General features: G+C 41.8%; 2 protein-coding genes across 20 annotated transcripts in view; one reads left to right on the top strand and one right to left on the bottom strand.

The window, feature by feature from the left end:
- The window catches only part of FAM186A (family with sequence similarity 186 member A), a 61,766-nt gene extending 55,268 nt beyond the window's left edge, over positions 1 to 6,498 (top strand). Inside the window, exon 8 of the mRNA XM_021093091.2 lies at positions 6,443 to 6,498. Coding sequence (XP_020948750.2) covers positions 6,443 to 6,464 — 22 coding nt within the window. The 3' untranslated portion in view covers positions 6,465 to 6,498. The remainder of the gene's footprint in view (positions 1 to 6,442) is intronic.
- LARP4 (La ribonucleoprotein 4) overlaps positions 1 to 20,945 on the bottom strand; it is a 176,112-nt gene that overhangs the window by 128,599 nt on the left and 26,568 nt on the right. For all 19 annotated transcript variants that reach the window (XM_084955634.1, XM_084955656.1, XM_084955657.1 and 16 more), the window contains one exon: positions 14,689 to 14,829. Coding sequence is in view for 5 of the 19 variants with exons in the window: in XM_084955628.1 (XP_084811754.1) it covers positions 14,689 to 14,784 (96 nt within the window). In the remaining 14 variants the exon portion in view is untranslated. The remainder of the gene's footprint in view (positions 1 to 14,688; positions 14,830 to 20,945) is intronic.

Here is a 20,945-nt window from a genome sequence, read left to right as displayed (position 1 = left end):
TCTTGAAGAACATTTCAATTGTTTCTATGTCTTGGCTATTGTGAATGATACAGCAATGAACATAGGGGTGCATTCTTTTTTTGAATTATAGCTTTGTCTGGATATATACGCAGGAGTGGGACTGCTGGATCATATGGTTGTTCTATTTTTAGTTTTCTGAGGAACTTCCATACTGTTTTTCCTAGTGGTTGTACCAATTTACATTCCCACCAACAGTGTAGGAGGGTTCCCTTTTCTCCACACTCTCTCCAGCGTTCAGTATCTGTAGACTTATCAATGATGGCCATTCTGACTGGTGTGAGGTGGTACTCCGTTGCAGTCGTTTTGTTTTTGTTTTTTTTTTCTTTTTTAGGGCTGCACCTGCGGCATATGGAGGTTCCCAGGCTAGGGGTCGAATTGGAGCTGTAGCTGCTGACCTACACCACAGCCACAGCAACACCAGATCCTTAACCCACTGAGTGAGGCCAGGGATTGAACCTGCATCCTCATGGATGCTAGCCAGATTCGTTTCCGCTGTGCCACAACAGGAGCTCCCTCCATTGTAATTTTGATTTGCATCTCTCCAATATTAATTAGCAATGTTGAACATCTTTTCATGTGCCTACTGGCCATCCGTGCGTCTTCTTTGGAGAAATGTCTACTTAGGTCTTCTGCCCATTTTTCAGTTGATTTTGTCTGTTTTTCTTGTTGAGTTGTATGAGTTGTTTGTAAGTTTGTTTTTTCTTTTTACAGCCGCACCTGTGGCATATGGAAGTTGCTAGGCTAGTGGTCGAATTAGAGCTGCAGTTGAAGGCCTATGCCACCGCCACAGCAACCCTGTATCTGAGCTGCATCTGCAACCTATGCTATGGTTTGTGGTGACGCTGGATCCTTAACCCATTGAGCGAGGCCAGGGATCGAACCCACATCCTCACAGACACTATGAGTTCTTAACCCACTGAACCCCAATAGGAGCTCCCTTTTTGTTTGTTTTTGTTGCTTTTTTTTTAGGTAATGATTTCTAACTACACTCTAGGGTGGTAAGATTTTATGATCCCAACTAAATACTGATTATAAAACATTATTTACATTAAAAATAAAATTATAGCATGCCTCAAGAATATTAAATAAACCAGCCCATCATTATTTAACTAATTAATTCCTAGAGCAAATATTTATTGAGGGCCTGTTAGTGCCAGGTACTAGGCAGAAGCCAGGAATATTAAGATAAATGAAACAATTTTTATAGTTTTGGGTTTATATTTTAATGGGAGGTATAGAGAAGTAAGTCAACAATTCCGATACAGTTGAGTAAGTGGTAAGTGATGGTGAAAGTACTGAATGTTCTGGAAGTACAAAGAAATACTCAACTCAGACATAGATAAACGTGCTAGAGAAGAGAAGGTCTCCTAAAGATATAGACAATTAAGTGATGATTTAGTAACAAGAGGAAGGTAGGTGGCAAGGGGAAGAGCACTGAGTGTGCTTAAAAGAGAAAACAGCAAAGGCGTAGAGGTTTTTTTGAGGAAAATTGATCAGCCTGGCCAGACCACTGTATACAAACTGGGTGTGGCAAGATAGTAAGAAGAGTCAGAGAAACCATGAAGTTGTTTGTAATCCATGGTAGGTTCCCTGGACTTTATCTAGAGGGCTATTGAAGATTTTTTAAATACTTATTATCAATATTTCAGACAGCAAAAAGCATGGTCATATGAAAAAATGTCTGCATATAGGAGTTCCCATTGTGGCGCAGTGGAAATGAATCCGACTAGTAACCAACCATGAGGTTGTGGGTTTGATCCCTGTCCTCACTCAGGGGGTTAAGGATCTGGCGTTGCCATGAGCTGTGGTGTAGGTTGCATAGGTTGCAGCCGCGGCTCGGATCTGGGGTTGCTGTGACTGTGGCATAGACCAGCAGCTGTAGCTCTGATTCAATCCCTAGCCCGGGAAGCTCCCTTTGCCACAAGTGCAGCCCTAAAAACCAAAAAAAGAAAAAGTCTGCATATACAGCTCTAAGTTTAAGAAATAAAACATGCTATCTAAAAAAGAAGGGAAAGGAAAAACCCAAAAAGCAAAAATTACAAATATATAATACAAAGACACATAAGAGTGAATTTCCATGTGTACCCCTAACCAATAGCATTTTTCTTTCTTGCGCCATAGAAACCACTATTCTGAATTTGCTATTATTATTCCTACACATTTAGCTTTGTACTTAACTATATATGTAATTTGAAACAACATCAATACCTGGTTTATGGATGAATATGGTTCCCAGATAAAATGCAAGATGCCCAGATATGCTTGTTGATTTTCCCTTTTGATTTCTACTCTAATTTTTATTATTTCTTTTCTTCTGCTTATTTTGTATTTAGTTTGTTCCTCTTTTTTTTAGTTTTCCAAGGTGGAAGCTCAGATTATTGATTTAATTTTCTTCTTTCCTAATATGTACATTCAATTCTTACATTTCTCTCTAAGCACTGCATTTGCTGCATCCTACAAATTTTGATAAATTGTATTTTCATTTTCATTTGATTCAAAAAAAATTTTGTGTGTGTGTGTCTTTTTAGGGCCGCACCTGCAGAATATGAAAGTTCCTAGGCTAGATGTTGAATCAGAGCTGTAGCTGCTGGCCTATACCACAGCCACAGAAATGACAGATTCGAGCCACCTCTGTGACCTACACCACAGCTCATGGTAACGGCAGATCCTTACCTACTGAGCAAGGCCAGGGATCAAACACGTGTCCTCATGGATATTAGTCGGGTTCATTAAAGCTCAGGAACTCCTGATACAGAATATTTAAAAATTTTTCCTAAGAGTTCTTCCTTGACCCATGTATTATTTACAAGAGTTGTTTTTTTTTTTTTTTTTTGTCTTTGTCTTTTAGGGCCACACCCATGACATATGGAAGTTCCCAGGCTAGGAGATGAATTGGAGCTAGAGCTGCTAGGCCTACACCACAAACAGCAACTCAGGATCTGAGCCATGACTGTGACCTACACCTCAGTTCATGGCAACACCGGATCTTTAACCCGCTGAGTGACGCCAGGGACTGAACCTGCTTCCTCATGGATACAAGTCAGATTCGTTACCACTGAGCCATGCTGGGAACTCCAAGGGTGTTTAATTTCCGTGTATTTTAGGATTTTCCAGTTAACTTTTTTTTATTGTTTAATTCCATTATGGTGTGAGATCAGACATTGGATGATTTCTGTTCTTTCAGGTTTGTTAAGGTGTTTTTCATGGCCACAAAAAATATAGGTTGTTTTTGGCATTTTTTCTGCTTGGTGTTCTTTGAGTTTCCTGGTTCTGTGGTTTGGTGTCTGACATTAATTTGAGGAAATTCTCAGTAGTCAGTGCTTCCAATGTTGCTTCTGTTGCTTTCTTTCTTCTCCTGGTACTCTCTTAACATGTATGTTACATTTTTTATTAGTTGTTCTGCAGTTATTGCTTGTGTGTGTGTGTGTGTGTGTGTGTGTGTGTGTGTGTGTGTGTGTGTGTGTGTGTGTGTGTGTGTATTCTGTTCTATTTTTTTGTCTTTTTTCTCTTTTTCAGTTCTGGAAGTTTCTATTGTCATATCCTCAAGCTCAGAGATTTTTGCTCAGTCATCCTCAGTCTACTAATCAGGCCAGCAGAGGCATTCCTCATTTCTGTTTGTTTCTGATCTCCAGCATTTCTTTTTGATTCCTTCTTAGAATGCCCCTCTCTCTGCTTACATTATCCATCTGTTCTTGCAAGCTGCCTACTTTTTCATCAAAATCCATAGCATATTAATCATAGTTAATTTAAATTGCAGCCTGATAATTACAACATCCCTACATATCTTACTCTGCTTCTGAGGCTTGTTCATCTCTTCAAGCTGTATTTACTGCCTTTTAGTGAGGCTTGTAATTTTTTATTGAAATCTGGACGTGCTATACTATGTGAAAGGAAAAGAGGTCTTCAAGGGTGTGCTGCTGAGGTCTGGAGGAAGGGGAAAACATTTTATAGTTCTATGATTAAATAGGTCTCAGTCTTTTGGAGAACCTATGCCTCTGGACCGTGAACTTCACCAGTGCTTCTCAGTCTTCCTGACCCTACACTACCTTAGATGGGACAGGATGCCTAGAGGGAGCTGGAATTGTTTTTTCCTTTTCCTCCAGTTTGGGTCCCGTTAAAACTCTGGCATGTTAGACTCTGGCAAAATAGTTTCTCTTGAGGGCAGATTTGCTAAGAACAGAATGCTCTGCTGTATTTCAAAACGGTTATACTTCTCCTTCCCCTGAGGGAAACATGAGGGGATTTTTCTACAATCTTCACTGTCAGGATCTAGTAGAGTTTCTGAAGATCCCTTTGATGAGGTCCCCTTGGATTTTTTAACTCTCAGACTTGCTATACTGAGCCTCCAGCAATTCATCAATTACAATTAAGGGTTTTTTGAGGTTCCCATCGTGGCGCAGCGGAAATGAATCCAACTAGGAACCATGAGGCTTCGGGTTCAATCCCTGGCCTTGCTCAGTGGGTTAAGGATCCAGCGATGCAGTGATGCTGTGAGCTGTTGTGTGGGTCACAGACTCAGCTCGGATCTGGTGTTGCTGTGGCTGTGGTGCAGGCCGGCAGCAACAGCTCTGATTCGACCCCTAGCCTGGGAACCTCCATATGCCGAGGGAGCGGCCCAAGAAATAGCAAAAAGACAAAAAAAAAAAAAAATTTCTCTGCACTTACATTTTGGTTGCAAAAATGGGCTCATATCAGAAACGTCTTTTAACTCGCTTTGTTTCACATAATAGTGCATCTTTGAAAATTTTCTGTTTTTTCTTTGTTTTTGTGTTTTGTTTTTGCTTTTTAGGGCCGCACCCACAGCATATGGAGGTTCCCAGGCTAGGGGTCGAATCAGAGCTACAATTGCTGGCCTACACCACAGCCACAGCCTCCCAGGAACGGAGCCACATCTACAACCTACACCACAGCTCATGGCAGTGCCAGATCCTTAACCCACTGATTGCAGGGATAGAACTTGCAATCTCATGGTTCCTAGCTGGATTCATTTCGGCTGTGCGACAGAAACTCTGAAATTTTTCTATGTTAATAGATATTTATTGTTTTTATTTATTATTATTATTTTTTTGTCTTCTTGTCTTTTTGCTATTTCTTGGACCGCTTCCGCGGCATATGGAGGTTCCCAGGCTAGGGGTCGAATCGGAGCTGTAGCCACCAGCCTACGCCAGAGCCACAGCAACGCAGGATCCGAGCCGCGTCTGCAACCTACACTACAGCTCACGGCAACGCCGGATCGTTAACCCACCGAGCAAGGGCAGGGATCGAACCCACAACCTCATGGTTCCTAGTCGGATTCGTTAACCACTGCGCCACGACGGGAACTCCTGTTTTTATTTTTGTTTTGGGTTTTTTTGGTTTTTTTTTTTTTTTTGGCTTTTTGTCTTTTTAGGGCTGCACCCATGGCATAAGGAGCTTCCCAGGCTAGGGGTCCAATCAGAGCTGCAGCTGCTGGCCTACGCTACAGCCACAACAACGCCAGATCCAAGCTGAATCTTTGACCTACACCATAGCTCACAGCAACACCAGATCCTTAACCCACCTAGCGACGCCAGGGATTGAACCCACCACCTCATGATTCCTAGTCGGATTCATTTCCGCTGCACCAGGACAGGAACTCCTAGACTTAATGTATTGGCTGTATGATATTTATTGCATAGAGCTATCACAATTTAGCGAACTGTTCTCCTACTGATAGAAATCTGTATCTTTTTCAACACTGCAGACAACGCTGCAGCAAATATCTTTGCACAAGTTTATATATTTATATGATGATTTCCTTATGAAAATTTCAGTAAAATAATTTCTTTCCAATTACAAAAGCAATCATGTTCAGGAATTCCCATTGTGGCGTGGAAGAAATGAATCTGACTAGTATCCATGAGGATGTGGGTTCAATTCCTGGCCCTGCTCAGTGGGTCAGGGATCTGGCTTTGCCATGAACTGTGGTGTAGGTTGAAGACACAGCTCAGATCCCACATTGCTGTGGCTGTGGGGTAGGCCAGCAGCTGTAGCTCTGATTCCACCCCTAGCGTGGGAACCTCCATATGCCTAGACTGCAGCCCTAAAAAGCAACAACAACAACAAAAAAAGTAATGCATGTTCATGTTGAAAGTTCGGAAAATACAAACAAGTCCATGCCCTGGATGCTGTTAATATTTTAGGCCATGTTCTAATTTTAGGTTTAAGAATACTGTCTAATAAGTAATGAACTATTACTGAGGCTTGCTCTTCCTGATTTTGGTCATAGGAGATATTCTGCCTTGTTAAGGTGACTTTTATAAATAGGGATTATATATTAATTTTACTAGTTTACCTTTGTGAGTTCTAGGGTCACTCAATTTCCCTGTGAGTTATCTATGTTCCCGCAAATGTGTTCAAGCACAGCTTATAATAAGGTTAATTTTCTCTATCTTGTTTCCAGGTTTAAGAAGATTCCCAAGTGACAGTAAGATTAAACAAAAACATGTTGAAAGTAAATTTCAGTGTTTCAGTAAAATGCTTATTTTCCTCTTTCATGTATATACATCGCTTTGCCTATCCTACGCTTTTTATATTCTGCCTGTGGTTCTTCATGTTAAACCTCTTCATTGACCACTCAAGAAAGAATATCTTCTGCTCTAAATTACTTGAAACACAAAGCTTCAACACACACCGAGGTAGGCTGTCACAAAATAATCCCTGATATGATGGCAAAGTGGCACAGTCTACCCCTCCCCACCCCAGTCCAAGCCCAAAGATGCCTCAGGAATAAGAAATAAATGGGTAAAAAAAAAAAAAAAAAAAAGAAGAAGAAAAGAAAGCCAACAAGAGGCTTTATTCTGGAGGGTTAGAAGGTGGTTATGATTTGATAAAGAAGGGAGGACAGAGGAGGGCAGGCTCCCAACACAGAGAATAGATTGGGAGAGAAATTTTGAGTTGGGCTCTTTTCTATCCACCACATTGCCCAGAGAAGATCACTGCCTTTCCCATCAGCCCTTCTACAATATCAGAAAGCAGGTTTGCAGGGGAATAATACTGGGGTAAAGAATAAACAAACACATAATATACGCATTTTTCAAAATACATATGCATATGTGTACATATATATATACATATATATATATTTGTCTTTTTGCCATTTCTTGGGCCGCTCCCACGGCATATGGAGGTTCCCAGGCTAGGGGTTCTAATCAGACCTGTAGCCACCGGCTTACACCAGAGCCACAGCAATGCAGGATCCGAGCCGAGTCTGTGACCTACACCACAGCTCACAGCAACGCCAGATCCTTAACCCACTGAGCAAGGCTAGAGATCGAACCCGAAACCTCATGGTTCCTAGTCGGATTCGTTAACCACTGAGCCACGACGGGAACTCCAGTATATGTTTTAATTAACTTTTGAAAATATAGAATTTATCAGACCTAAATAAATAAATAGTGAATGCCAGCTCAACCAACAAGCATCTAAGGGTTTCCTCTTACCTTTCCTCAGCAGCTTTCTGTTCATCTAGAGGGCTAGACAAATGGATTCTTTTTTTTTTTTTTTTTTTGTCTTTTTGTCTTTTTGTGTTTTATTGTTGTTGTTGTTGCTATTTCTTGGGCCGCTCCCGCGGCATATGGAGGTTCCCAGGCTAGGGGTTGAATCGGAGCTGTAGCCACCGGCCTACGCCAGAGCCACAGCAACGCGGGATCCGAGCCGCATCTGCGACCTACACCACAGCTCACGGCAACGCCGGATCGTTAACCCACTGAGCAAGGGCAGGGACCGAACCCGCAACCTCATGGTTTCTAGTCAGATTCGTTAACCACTGCGCCACGACGGGAACTCCGACAAATGGATTCTTAAGAGAAGAACAAAGCCTAGGGTGTAGAGAGGTTTGCTAAGGGGCAAAGCCCTCTGAGAAGAACAGTATACATAAGGGTATGAAAAGTTGGACCCTTCCAGTTGCCAGGAGTGGTATAAACTAAAGCCTAAGTTTTGACTCCTCCCACCTGTTTCTCCTTCCATTATTCATCAAGATAACTGATATGTGTGAAGGAAAATGACCTCATAGGGAAAAAGAACTAGACAATTAGGAAGTCAAAAAATAAATAACCTATTCTACAAGATGAGAATTAATAGAATACAAGCCAAATAAATGTCCCCAAAGAGGATATTGATAATGAAGCAGAAGCAAACAATTAGAAAGAACTAAGCAGGATTTCCCGTTGTGGCTCAGCAGGTTAAGAACCCAACTAATATCCATGAGGATTTGGGTTCCATCTCTGGCCTACTTAGTGGGTTAAGGATCTGGTGTTGCCGCAAGCTGTGGCATAGGTCACAGATGCGGCTCAGATCTGGCTGTGGTCATGGATGCTAGTCAGGTTCTCTACCCACTGAGCCACGAGAGGAACTCCTGACTGGTCTTATTTTCATTTTTTTGCCTCCCCCTGCCCCCTGGTGGCATAGGAGTTCTCTGCCATCTATGCCTCAGCTGCAACTGGATCCTTAATCCATTGTGCCGGTTGGGGATCAAACCTCTCTTCCAGCCCTCCCAAGATGCCACCCCATCCCAATGCACCACAGTGGAAACTCCTGGTCTTCTTTTTAAATAATCTTAACATCAACTGACCCATAATGTTGCCTGGCAAATATACAGTAGTTCCCTAATCCATTCACCCTGCCTTTCTTGGACAACATTCTATATTTTCTCCTGTCTCCTCAAATCTCTGAGATCTTCTCTTCCAGCTTCTTTGCTGATGACCTAGCTCCCAGGTGCACTGAGAAAATGGAAGCAGTCATTTTTAACTCCCTACACGTCTACCACCGCATCTCCTTAATTATCTGAATTTGTACTTATATATTTTAACTGTGGATGAACCATATGACTCCTATTTATTTATTTATTTATTTACTTATTTTGCGGCATATGGAATTTTCCAGGCTAGGGGTCCAATTGGAGCTACAGCTGCTGGCCTACGCCACAGCCACAACCAAGCAACTTGGGATCCGAGCCTCGTCTGCAACCTACACCGAAGCTCATGGCAACACCGGATCCTTAACCCATTGAGTGGGGCCAGGGATTGAACCCGCAACCTCATGGTTCCTAGCCAGATTCGTTTCTGATGCGCCACAACGGGAACTCCTTTATGACTCCTATTTAATGCCAGCCTCTCTACTTGCACACTACATCTCTTCTGTTCAAGGACATTGGTTCAGTGATTCTCCCATTTGTCTCAGTACCATTGAATTTCTCTCTCTAACATGATGTTATTTTTCTCAACTTAAACAGTTCTCTTAGGTCCCTCTCCTCTACCAGCTACTGCTCCATCACTCTCCTTCCTTTCACAGCAAAACTCCTTTAAAAAAAGACCGTGTAAACTCACTGTTTCAAACTCCTCTCCTCTCCTGAACTTACTCTAATCAGATCTTTACCCCAACTCCATCATCAAGCTTCACCTACTGAGGTCACCAATGAACTCCAGACTGTTAAATCCAAAGGTCAGTCCTTTTCTTACTTGACCTGCCAGCAACATTTGAAACTGCCGATCACTCTCTTTCTTTGAAATAATTTTCTCCCGTGGTTCCAGGACATCACGCTCTCCTGGTTTGCCTCCTAGCTGTCTGGCCACTTCTACATCTTTTTGCTAGTTCCTCTTCATCCCCCTAACCTCAAAATGCTGCAGTGGTTCAGAGTTTACTCCTCGGACCTCTTTTCCTGTCTACACTTCCTTGACAGCCTCACTCAGTCCGACGGCTTTAAGTACCATATATGCTGATGACTCCAGATTTATATCTCAGCTTTTACTTTGCTTCTGAACTTTGCTCCTAAAGTCCAGTCCTGTACATCCAACTATCTACTTGATATCTCCATATGGCTGAGCTCTTGATTGTCTGCACAAAGTCTACTCCTTACGTTTTATCAGATACTTCTCACCTTGAATTTGTACCTTGAAAGTATCTTCTATAAAATAGCTGTCTGTTTTGTTTCTGGGTTTGTTTGTTTGGTGTTTCTGTTCATACTAGCCTGAAACATCTACTTATATCTCTTTACTTTCTTTTTTTTTCAGATTGAAATCATCAATATTTTAATGATCAATTTATCAAGGCCAACTTAGGTCTATATCTCTTTACTTTCAACTTGTCCATATTCTTTCATTTTAGTGTGTGTCTTTTATAAATAATATATTTTTAGACCTCAATTTTTAAATCCAGTTTGAGCTCCAATGTAAGGATTTGCCTTCTCATTGACGGATTTAACTGATTAAGTTTACTGTAATTTCAGTTATATTAGAACTTATTTTTGTCGTCTTCTTTATAAAGATGAGTAAGATGGATAACTCTCTAATGAGTTAATCAACACAAGATATAAATAATCAGATTGATGAAATAAGGGAACTAACTACAAATACAACAGAGATATAAAATAATATTATGGTCGACACAATGAGCTTCTTTGCAGAACAGATACTGACTCACAGACTTTGAAAAACTTATAGTTTCCAAAGGAGACAGTTCGGGGGGTAGGGGGATGAGCTGGGGGTGTGGGATGGAAATCTTACAAAACTGGATTGTGATGATGATTGTACAACTATAAATGTAATAAATTCATTGATTAATAAATAATAATATTATGATCAATTATAGATGAATACACTAAATAACTTAAGTGAAGTAGATGATTTTTGAAAAATTATAAAATGCCAAAGTTGGCCAAAGAAATAAAAATCTGAACAGACAAAATATCTGTAAATAAACTGAAAAGTAATTAAAGATCTTACCCTTAGAAAAAAGCCTTAGGCTTATATAGGTTTACTGTGAGTTTTATCAAGTCTTCAAGGAACAAATAATACTTTTATCAACTAAATTGTGTGTGTGTATGTGTCTTTTTAGGGCAACTCTTAGATTTATCCCAAGAAATTAAAATACTTTAATACAAAGGGAAAAAATGATCTGTGCTTCTTGGCAAGAAGACCAAGTCATTTTCTAAGGCTAGAAAACCAATTTGGCATCAGAGTTCTCAGCAAAATTCAAAGCCATAAAATAGTAAAGCAACATCTACAATATAATCAAGGCAAAAAACATGGATCCCAGGCCAGGGATGAGATCCCAGCCACAGCTGTGGCAACACCTGATTCTTAACCCACTGTGCTGGGCTGGGGATCGAACCTGCATCCAAGTGCTGCAGAGGTGCTGTCAATCCTGTTGCACCACAGTCAGAACTCAAAAGCATGTAATACAGTTAAACATTCATTTAATTTAATTTTTTAATTTTATTTTTTTTAGGGCCACACCTGAGGCATATGGAGATTTCTAGGCTAGGGGTCTAATTGGAGCTACAGCTGCCAGCCTACACCACAGCCACAGCAACACAGGATCCAAGCTGTGTCTGCGACCTACACCACAGTTCACAGCAACGCCAGATCCTTAAACCACTGAGCGAGGTCAGGGATCAAACCTGCAACCTCATGGCTCCTACTCAGATTCGTTTCGGCTGCACCACGACATGCAGGAACTCCTAAATATTTATTTTAAAATTTCTGCAGAAAAATAGGAGTTCCCGTTGTGGCTCAGTGGTTAACAAATCCGACTAGGAACCATGAGGTTGCGGGTTCGATCCCTGGCCTTGCTGAGTGGGTTAAGGATCTGGCATTGCCATGAGCTGTGGTGTAGGTCACAGACGTGGCTCGGATCCTGCGTTGCTGTGACTGTGGCGTAGGCCGGCGGCTACAGCTCGATTGGACCCCCAGCCTGGGAACCTCCATATGCCATGGGAGCGGCCCAAGAAATGGCAAAAAGACAAAAAAAAAAAAAAAAAAAATTTCTGCAGAAAAATAGAAGTATTATTTCTCTCTTTTTTTTTTTTTTTTTTTTTTTTTTTGTCTTTTTGTTGTTGCTATTTCTTGGGCCGCTCCCGCGGCATATGGAGGTTCCCAGGCTAGGGGTCGAATCGGAGCTGTAGCCACCGGCCTACGCCAGAGCCACAGCAACGCGGGATCTGAGCCGCGTCTGCAACCTACACCACAGCTCACGGCAACGCTGGATCGTTAACCCACTGAGCAAGGGCAGGGATCGAACCTGAAACTCATGGTTCCTAGTCGGATTCGTTAACCACTGCGCCACGACGAGAACTCCAAACTGGTTCACAATATAAAGAAAAATTAAGGTAAACTAAATACAAAGGTAAACTTCAGATGGCTTAAAGGTATAAATGGAAAAGTAAAACTATGAGGCCAGTGGAAGAAGAAGCAGGAGAATATCTCTGTGACTTAGGATGGGGAAAGATTTCTTTTTTTTTTTTTTTTGTCTTTTTGCCTTTTTCTAGGGCCGCTCCTGCGGCATATGGGGGTTCTCTCGCTAGGGGTTCTAATCGGAGCTGTAGCCACTGGCCTACACCAGAGCCACAGCAACATGGGATCTGAGCCGAGTCTGAGACCTACACCACAGCTCACGGCAATGCCGGATCCTTAACCCACTGAGCAAGGCCAGGGTTCAACCCCACAACCTCATGGTTCCTAGTCGGATTCGTTAACCACTGAGCCACGACAGGAACTCCAAGATTTCTTAAACAAGATACAAAATTACAAAGCTTTAATCACTAAGAGGTATACTTAAAATATCTTACAATTTTATTTGTCAATTTTACCTTAAAATTTTTTTTAAAAAAAATGAAGCTTAAGGTCAAAACCTGATGTATTGTTTACCAGCATGGCAAATTCAAGAGGTAGTTAATACCAAGTCTTGGCATAATGTGTGGGGAAGCTGACCTCTTGTACACAGGAGGTGGAAACATAAACTGTTTTAGCTGTCCTGGGAAGCAATTTGGAAATACTTACTGAGGTTACGTGTCTGTGTGCCCTGTAATCCCAAATTCCCATCCTTTGGGTGTATGCCTAAGAAAAAATGTCATGTAGATTACCATGGGAACATATACAAGTGCTCATTCCCTGATAGCAGGAGGTAGAAACAACTTAGGTATATCAACCAAGGGAACAGGTACATAAAATAGGGAGGATGCAGATTGGAAGAAATGTATCAACTAAAAGCAACAAACTAGGTGTAAATTAGTGCACAGATATATTTTAAATACGTGTTAGGTGAAAAACAAAAAGGATATTTAAAGCACAATATCAGGAGTTCCCACTGTGGCTCAGTGGTTCACGAAACTGACTAGTATCCCTGAAGACGCGGTTCGAGCCCTGGCCTTGCTCAGTGGATTAAGGATCTGGCATTGCCATGAGCTGTGGTGTAGGTCGCAGACTCGGCTCTGATCCTGTGTTGCCATTGGCAGCCACAGCTCCAATTCAATCCCTCGCCTGGGAACCTCCATAGGCTGTGGGTGCAGCCCTAAAACCCAATAACATCAACGTGGATTCACTTCCAGGAAGAAATCACCCAAATTAGTGGGAACAGCTAAGATCTGGCCTGACTACCAAAAAAGCACATTATAATTAAGAAAACTGCTCTTCACTGTAGCAACAGAAGAGGGAGCACTTGCACTGAAAAAAACAGGAAAGGCCCACAAAACTCCTTTCTCTCTAAAAGATAACATCTGTAGAAACAGACCCAGAAAAATCCAGCATACTCAAATATGAAGAATAATGACCCCCCCAAAAAAATTAGTAGCCATACAAAATTACTATAAAAACAAAAAACAAAAGCAAGATTTACAAGTTTTGTGGGGGTTTTTTTTTTTGGTCTTTTTAGGGCTGCACTTGTGGCATATGGAGGTTCCCAGGCTAGGGATCTAGTCAGAGTTGTAGATGCCAGCCTACGCCACAGCCACAGCAACACAGGATCTGAGCTGCATCTGCGACCTACACCACAGCTCATGGCAATGCCGCATCCTCAATCCACTGAGAGAGGCCAGGGATCGAACCCACAACCTCATGGTTCCTAGGCGGATTTGTTTCCACTTCGCCACAGTGGGAACTCCAAGATTCACAAGTTTTGACAGATGAAAGTACACCAGGAAAAAAATGCTGTTCAAAGCATAAATCAAGACTAACGAGATACATAAATGTAGTGGATCCTGTGGTGTGCTCCCCAGATAACCTCTTCAGGACTGAAGCACCCTTATCCCAAGCTGCTGGAATGTTGGTGGCTGAGCCTCTCTCTGGGGCTTTCCCTTGGCCAAAGAAAACTCCCTCACCCCAGGTCTAACCCCCCCCCCCCCACAGTGGCCTTGCATCCAATGAGAAGAGAAAGAGGCCCTTGCCTCAGGGAGGAACAGTGCTGAAGGGCCGTCCCAACTTCAAAGTTTTGTGGTGTGGGCTGAGACTTTTATGACGACTGAACATGGTGAATGGTATGCTGGAGTTGGTTCCTCCTGGCTTGTGAGAGCCAATTAACATTTTTAGGAATTTTGCATCCAGGTTGTTAACCATAGCCATTACTACAACTTAAATTATATAAACTTTAAATAAATTATATTTAAAACCAAGTAATAAATGCTCAATACTCATTATTTCCTAAATGTTTTTTACTCCATTTACTATTTCTTCTATGCCCCTGAGGATTTACATCTATTGTTATCTGTGTGGGTGTTACTATGCATTTCCTCCCAGAGCCATGTTCAGGGGATGGTATGTTGGTAGCTTAAAATTGGTCATGATGAAATATTTACATGCTGGAAAAGGCTACAAATCAGGGCTCTGCACCCCCCACCCCCAGAACTGGTTGTTAAACATCCACCAGCATATCACTAACCTGTAGCTCAGCACCTCCTTCTGTCCAATCTTTCTTCCTAAATGTGGTCACAGGCCACAGGTGTTGATTCCAAGGATACTCTTCAGTAAACTTCATGCATACAGGTATCTGTCTCAAAGTCTGCGTGCCAGGGAATGCAACCTAAAACAACAAAAAAGAGCCGCTAGGACCAAATATATAGGACACAGAGGATGGAAATAAGAAAAGCGGAACAGGAGTTCCCGTCGTGGCTCAGTGGTTAATGAATCTGACTAGGAACCATGAGGTTGCGGGTTCAATCCCTGGCTTTGCTCAGTGGGTTAAGGATCTGGTGTTGCTGTGAGCTGTGGTGTAGGTTGCAGACGTGGTTCGGATCCGGAGTTGCTGTGGCTCTTGTGTAGGCTGGCGGCTACGGCTCCGATTCGGCTCCTAGCCTGGGAACCTCCATATGCTGCCGGAGCGGTCCAAGAAATGGCAAAAAGATTTAAAAAAAAAAAAAAAGCAGAACAAAGAGCTTAAAAGGATCAAAGAGAAAATCTAGAAATCAGACAAACATCCAACATACATATTTCTGAATGCCTTGTTGAAGAAAATCAACATAATGGAATAGAATTAATATTTATAACTATGATTTAATAACACTTTTATTGGGGGAGGAGTGTGGAGGGGAGAAGACCTGAATCTACCCATTGAAAAGGCACACCATTCACCAAGTTAAATAGACCTAAATCGGTCAACTCTTAGATTTATCCCAAGAAATTAAAATACTTTAATACAAGGGGAAAAAAAATGACCTGTGCTTCTCAGCAGGAAGACCAAGTCATTTTCTACGGACAGAAAACCAATTTGGCATCGGAGTTCTCAGCAATATTCAAAGCCATAGAATAGTAACACAACATCTACAATATAATCAAGGCAAAAAAGGTGGACCAAGGATTTTTTCATCTTTCTGTCTTTTTAGGGCTGCACCCATGGCATATGGAGGCTCCCAGGCTAGGGGTCAAATCAGAGCTGTAGTTGCTTGCCCCTGCCAGAGCCACAGCAATGTGGGATCGTCTGCAACCTACACCACAACTCACGGCAATGCTGGATCCTTAACCCACTGAGTGAGGCCAGGGATGGAACCTAAGTCTTCATGGATGCTAGTCAGGTTTGTTACCTGCTGAGCCACAACGGGAACTCCTGGACCAAGGATTTTAAATGCAGACAAACTGTCCCATAAATAGCAAGGCTATAGAAAAAAGTTTTCAGGGAGTTCCCGTCGTGGCGCAGTGTTTAACGAATCCCACTAGGAACCATGATGTTGCGGGTATGATCCCTGGCCTTGCTCAGTGGGTGAAGGATCTGGCGTTGCCGTGAGCTGTGTTGTGGGTCGCAGACACGGCTTGGATCTGGCATTGCTGTGGCTCTGGCGTAGGCTGGTGGCTACAGCTCTGATTAGACCCCTAGCCTGGGAACCTCCATATGCCACGGGAGTGGCCCTAGAAAAGGCAAAAAGACAAAGAAAAAAAAAAAAGAAAACAAAAAAGAAAAAAGTTTTCAGTGTGATCAACATCTGGGATAATTATGCTCATGAGTCTTTTCTGAGGACAAACTACAAGCAACTAAGAAAGGACTTAGAAAACTTCAGCAAAGATACTAGTGGTGTGCACAGAATATATTTACTTATATATGACTAAAACAAAAGTGGGAATAAGAATAGTAAATAAGGAGTTCCCATCGTGGCGCAGTGGTTAACGAATCCGACTAGGAACCATGAGGTTGCGGGTTCGGTCCCTGCGCTTGCTCAGTGGGTTAACGATCCGGCGTTGCCGTGAGCTGTGGTGTAGGTTGCAGACGCGGCTCGGATCCCACATTGCTGTGGCTCTGGCGTAGGCTGGAAGACTACAGCTCCGATTCAACCCCTGGCCTGGGAACCTCCATATGCCGCAGGAGCGGCCCAAGAAATAGCAACAACAACAACAACAAAACAACAAACGACAAAAACGACAAAAGACAAAAAACAAAAAAACAAAAAAACAAAAAAAAAAACCGTGAGGGAGAGAAAGAAAAAAGTAGAATAATCTCACTGATTGTCTAACAGGTTAAAAGTGGGAGTTAAAGAATGTCATTTAAAGTCAACAGTTGGGGAGTTCCCATTGTGGCTCAGCGGGTTAAATACCCAACAAGGATCCATGAGGATGTAGGTTCAGGGTTCAATCCTTGGCCCTGCTCAGTGGGTTAAGGATCAGGCATTGCTGTGAGCTGTGGTATAGGTCACAGACATGGCTCGGATCCTGCTTGCTGTGGCTGTGGTGTAGGCCAGCAACTGCTGCTCCGATTTGACCCCTAGCCTGGGAAATTCCATATGCCACAGGTGTGGCCCTAAAAAGCAAAAATAAATAAATTAATTAAATAAATAAAGTGAACAGCTGGCAGTTCCTGCTGCAGCCCAGTGGGTTAAGACTATGATTTCCATATGCTTCAGGTGCAGACATAAAAAGAAATAAACAAAAATAAACAACTGAATATTATAAACCAAAACTTAATTGGTTTGATGACAAGAATAATATTAAGGAAAATAATGCTGGAGTTCCCATCGTGGTGCAGTGGAAACGAATCTGACTAGGAAACATGAGGTTGCGGTTTCGATCCCTGGCCTTGCTCAGTAGGTTAAGGATCTAGAGTTGCCGTGAGCTGTGGTGTAGGTCATGGATGAGGCTCAGATCTGGCGTTGCTGTGGCTGTGGTGTAGGCCAGCGGCTACAGCTCTGATTAGACCCCTAGCCTGGGAACCTCCATATGCTGCAGGTGTGCCCCTCAAAAGACAGACAAAAAAAAGAAAAAGAAAAAGAATGCTAGGATTCCCGTCGTGGCTCAGTGGTTAACGAATCCGACTAGGAACCATGAGGTTGTGGGGTCGATCCCTAGCCCTGCTCACTGGGTTAAGGATCCGGCGTAGCCGTGAGCTGTGGTGTAGGTCGCAGATGTGGCTCGGATCCCATGTTGCTGTGGCTCTGGTGTTGGTTGGCGGCTACAGCTCCGATCTCCAATTAGACCCCTAGCCTGGGAACCTTCATATGCCACAGGACTGGCCCTAGAAAAGGCAAAAAGACGAAAAAAAAAGAAAAAAGAAAAAGAAAAAAGAAAGAAAGAAAAATAATGCTATTAACCAAAATTGGATGGTGCACGGCACAGAGATGAGAGAAGAAGGTGGTTTCAAGTTCGTTCATTACTGCTCCAGGCAGGAAACTAATAGTCAATTCATAAAGAAAAAGAGGACCAAGGTATTATATGACTACTGGTATAAAGGGAATCATTAGAGCAAAAAATAAAAATTTTCCTAAATATCAAGGGAAATACACACAAATAAAAAAAGAGCAAGGAAACAACACTGTTTTCTGGAAGACCATGGATTATTTTGCATTTATAAAGATGGAATAATTGACATCAGAAATAGCAGTTGTGTGTATGTGTATAGGTGAGAAAGAAAGAGACTTAAGTCACTTAAAAGAAAAGATTTTCCGATTGACTCACAAAATAGAACCTAATTCTGGGCTCTCTATAAAAGAGCCTAAAAGAAAAACAGAAAGGTACTGGTAAATGCAAATTCTAAAAAGCAAGGATTATACTCAATATCAGACAAGGTAACATTCAAGCAAAAAAGCATTAAGTGAGACAAAGACGGGCATTTCATGGTGCTAAAAGCTACAATTCACTATGAAGATATAATAGTAATGAATAACTATACAATAAATAATAGAGCAACAACTCTTGTAAAGCAGTAACTATATGGCAAGTTTGGAGAAATAGAAAAATGCTAACAATGATGTTAATGCCTATCTCTCAGTCTAAGATAGTCCAAAGAAATATTAACAAAAAAGTAAGAATTTAGGAGAACTAAAAACATTGGTGGTCGGCTTATCTATGGCATAAAAAGGTTTTCAAATCTTTTACTACAAAATATTACATGCTGGTATGTCAGTTATAACAAATTACCTCCAGAATTTAGTGGCTGAAAACACATATTATCTCACAGTTTCTGTGGGTCAGGAGTTCAGACGTTGTTTAGCTATCTGATTCTGGCTCCAAGTCCCTCATGAGGTAGCAGTCAAGATGTTGGCAGGGGCTACAGTCATCTGAAGGCCTGACTAGGACTGAAGGAACTGTTTTCGAATCGGCTTAACTCACATAGTTGTTGGCCGAGGCCATAGGGATCTCTCCTTAGAGCCTCTCGAATATCCTTATGACATGGTAGTTGGTTTCTCCCTGAACCAATGATCCAAGAGAGACAGAAAGGATGAAGCCATAATGCCATTTTATGACCTAGTCTCAAAAGTGCCACACTGTCATTTCTGCCACATTCTATTCATTAGAAACAAGTGCCCAAGTACTATCCATGTTCAAGGGGAGAGGCCCAACCTTTTGAAAGGAGGAATATCAAAGAACTTACGAGTTATGTTTTCAAACCACCACAGATGGTGTACCAAAAGAAAAATTTGGATTGTTTTTCTACCAAAATAAATAATTGATTTTTGAATATATAATGTGCTATCAGTGCCTAGATAACAGAAGTGTCTTTTTTTTTTTGCTTTTTAGGGCCACACCTGCGGCATATGGAGGTTCCCAGGCTAGGGGTTGAATTGGAGCTGTAGCTGCCAGCCTACGCCACAGCCACAGCAATGCAGGATACGAGCCACATCTATGACCTACACCACAGCTCATGGCAACATCGGATCCTTAACCCAGTGAGCGAGGCCAGGGATCGAATCTGCAACCTCATGGTTCCCAGATGGATTCGTTTCCACTGCGCCACAATGGGAACTCCCAGAAGTGTCTTAAATCATAAAAATATGCTACACAAGAGCCGGTTAATTTTTGAGTTTTATGTTCACGTAGTCATTCAATTGGCACAGGAAAGAAAAAAAAGGGAAAATTAAAAGGTTACCAGCAAGAAAAACACAGAAACTATGTTTGGTCAGTGTGACTCATTAATGGGAATGCTCCAACATTATTTGACTTATCTGGAAGACAAAGACCTTTTAAGGATAGTGCAATTTAAGATTTTGGAGTTGGTCCTGCTTGAGTTTAAAGGGCAAGAGCCTTAAGCAGGGGACAAAATGAGAGGATAAGTACAAACTCTTTCTTGTATGTAAGTGGTGATTATCTCCAACTAGGATAAAAGCTACTCATGAAGGACCGTATCTTTTCTTCCTTTCTTTTCTTTCTAGCTTACCTGTTCAACAAATGAACTACCTAACAGAAATCAAGATAAAGAAATATGGTCAGTGTTAAAGTACTAATTTATAATTACAAGAGTGCTGAAACTAAAGCCCTAGCTTCTAATTCTGCTAGGTAAATGAGCTAATTGAAGTTCATGGTTCTAATTCATTTTCTATTTTAAAATTCTGATTTACCAAAGATCTTATCAATGTCTAATACTTAAAAAAACACAATCAGTCAAGAAACCCTAGAATTCAGCTATCATGAACTTCCATCACCTTTTAATGATTGGAATAAATAGTTTGCTTTCCAGATGAGGTCAAGTCTCATAAGACAATAGCCTGGATGAGATTGCTGACCTTTTCTCACTCCTTGGGGAAGCATCATTGCATATTTATTCCAACATGCTTTTTTTTTTTTTTTTTTTTTTGCCTTTTTGCCTTTTCTAGGGCCACTCCCGTGGCATGTGGAGGTTCCCACGCTAAGGGTCTAATTGGAGCTGTAGCCATCGGCCTACACCAGAGCCACAGCAACGCCAGATCCAAGCCGTGTCTGTGACCTATACCACAGCTCACGGCAACACTGGATCGTTAACCCACTGAGCAAGGGCAGGGACCGAACCCGAAACCTCATGGTTCCTAGTCGGACTCGTTAACCACTGTGCCACGATGGGAACTCCCCAACATGCTTTAATCATTTAATATTCCACACAATCTTCTTATCCAATGGAACTTTTTCTGGGGTATTCCTTCAAGGTTAGGATCTGGAAAACGTTAATAATGTTTCTGACCATTACATTAAATAAAACTTTCAGTTCCTTTTACTCCACTTTTCTCAGTTTATTTACAAAGGTAGACTATTTTAAGACCAATTTAAGACATATGAGGAATTCCCTGGTGGCTCAATGGGTTAAGGATCCGATGTTGTAACTGCTGTGGCTTGGGTTGCTGCTGTGGCACACATTGGATCCCTGGCCCAGGAAACTCTGCATGCTGTGGGCCCAGCCAAAAAAAAGAGACATATATGATACTAGAGAATAACATGTCTGAGGTCTGCTACACACAGAATATGATCTTA

This window comes from Sus scrofa, chromosome 5 (assembly GCF_054392235.1).
Source record: "Sus scrofa isolate SSC_HxYL_T2T_F1_AM1 chromosome 5, Sscrofa_HxYL_maternal_Yorkshire_Landrace_v2.0, whole genome shotgun sequence".
Lineage (NCBI taxonomy): Eukaryota > Metazoa > Chordata > Mammalia > Artiodactyla > Suidae > Sus > Sus scrofa.
This window is presented reverse-complemented; position numbering and strand designations above follow the sequence as displayed.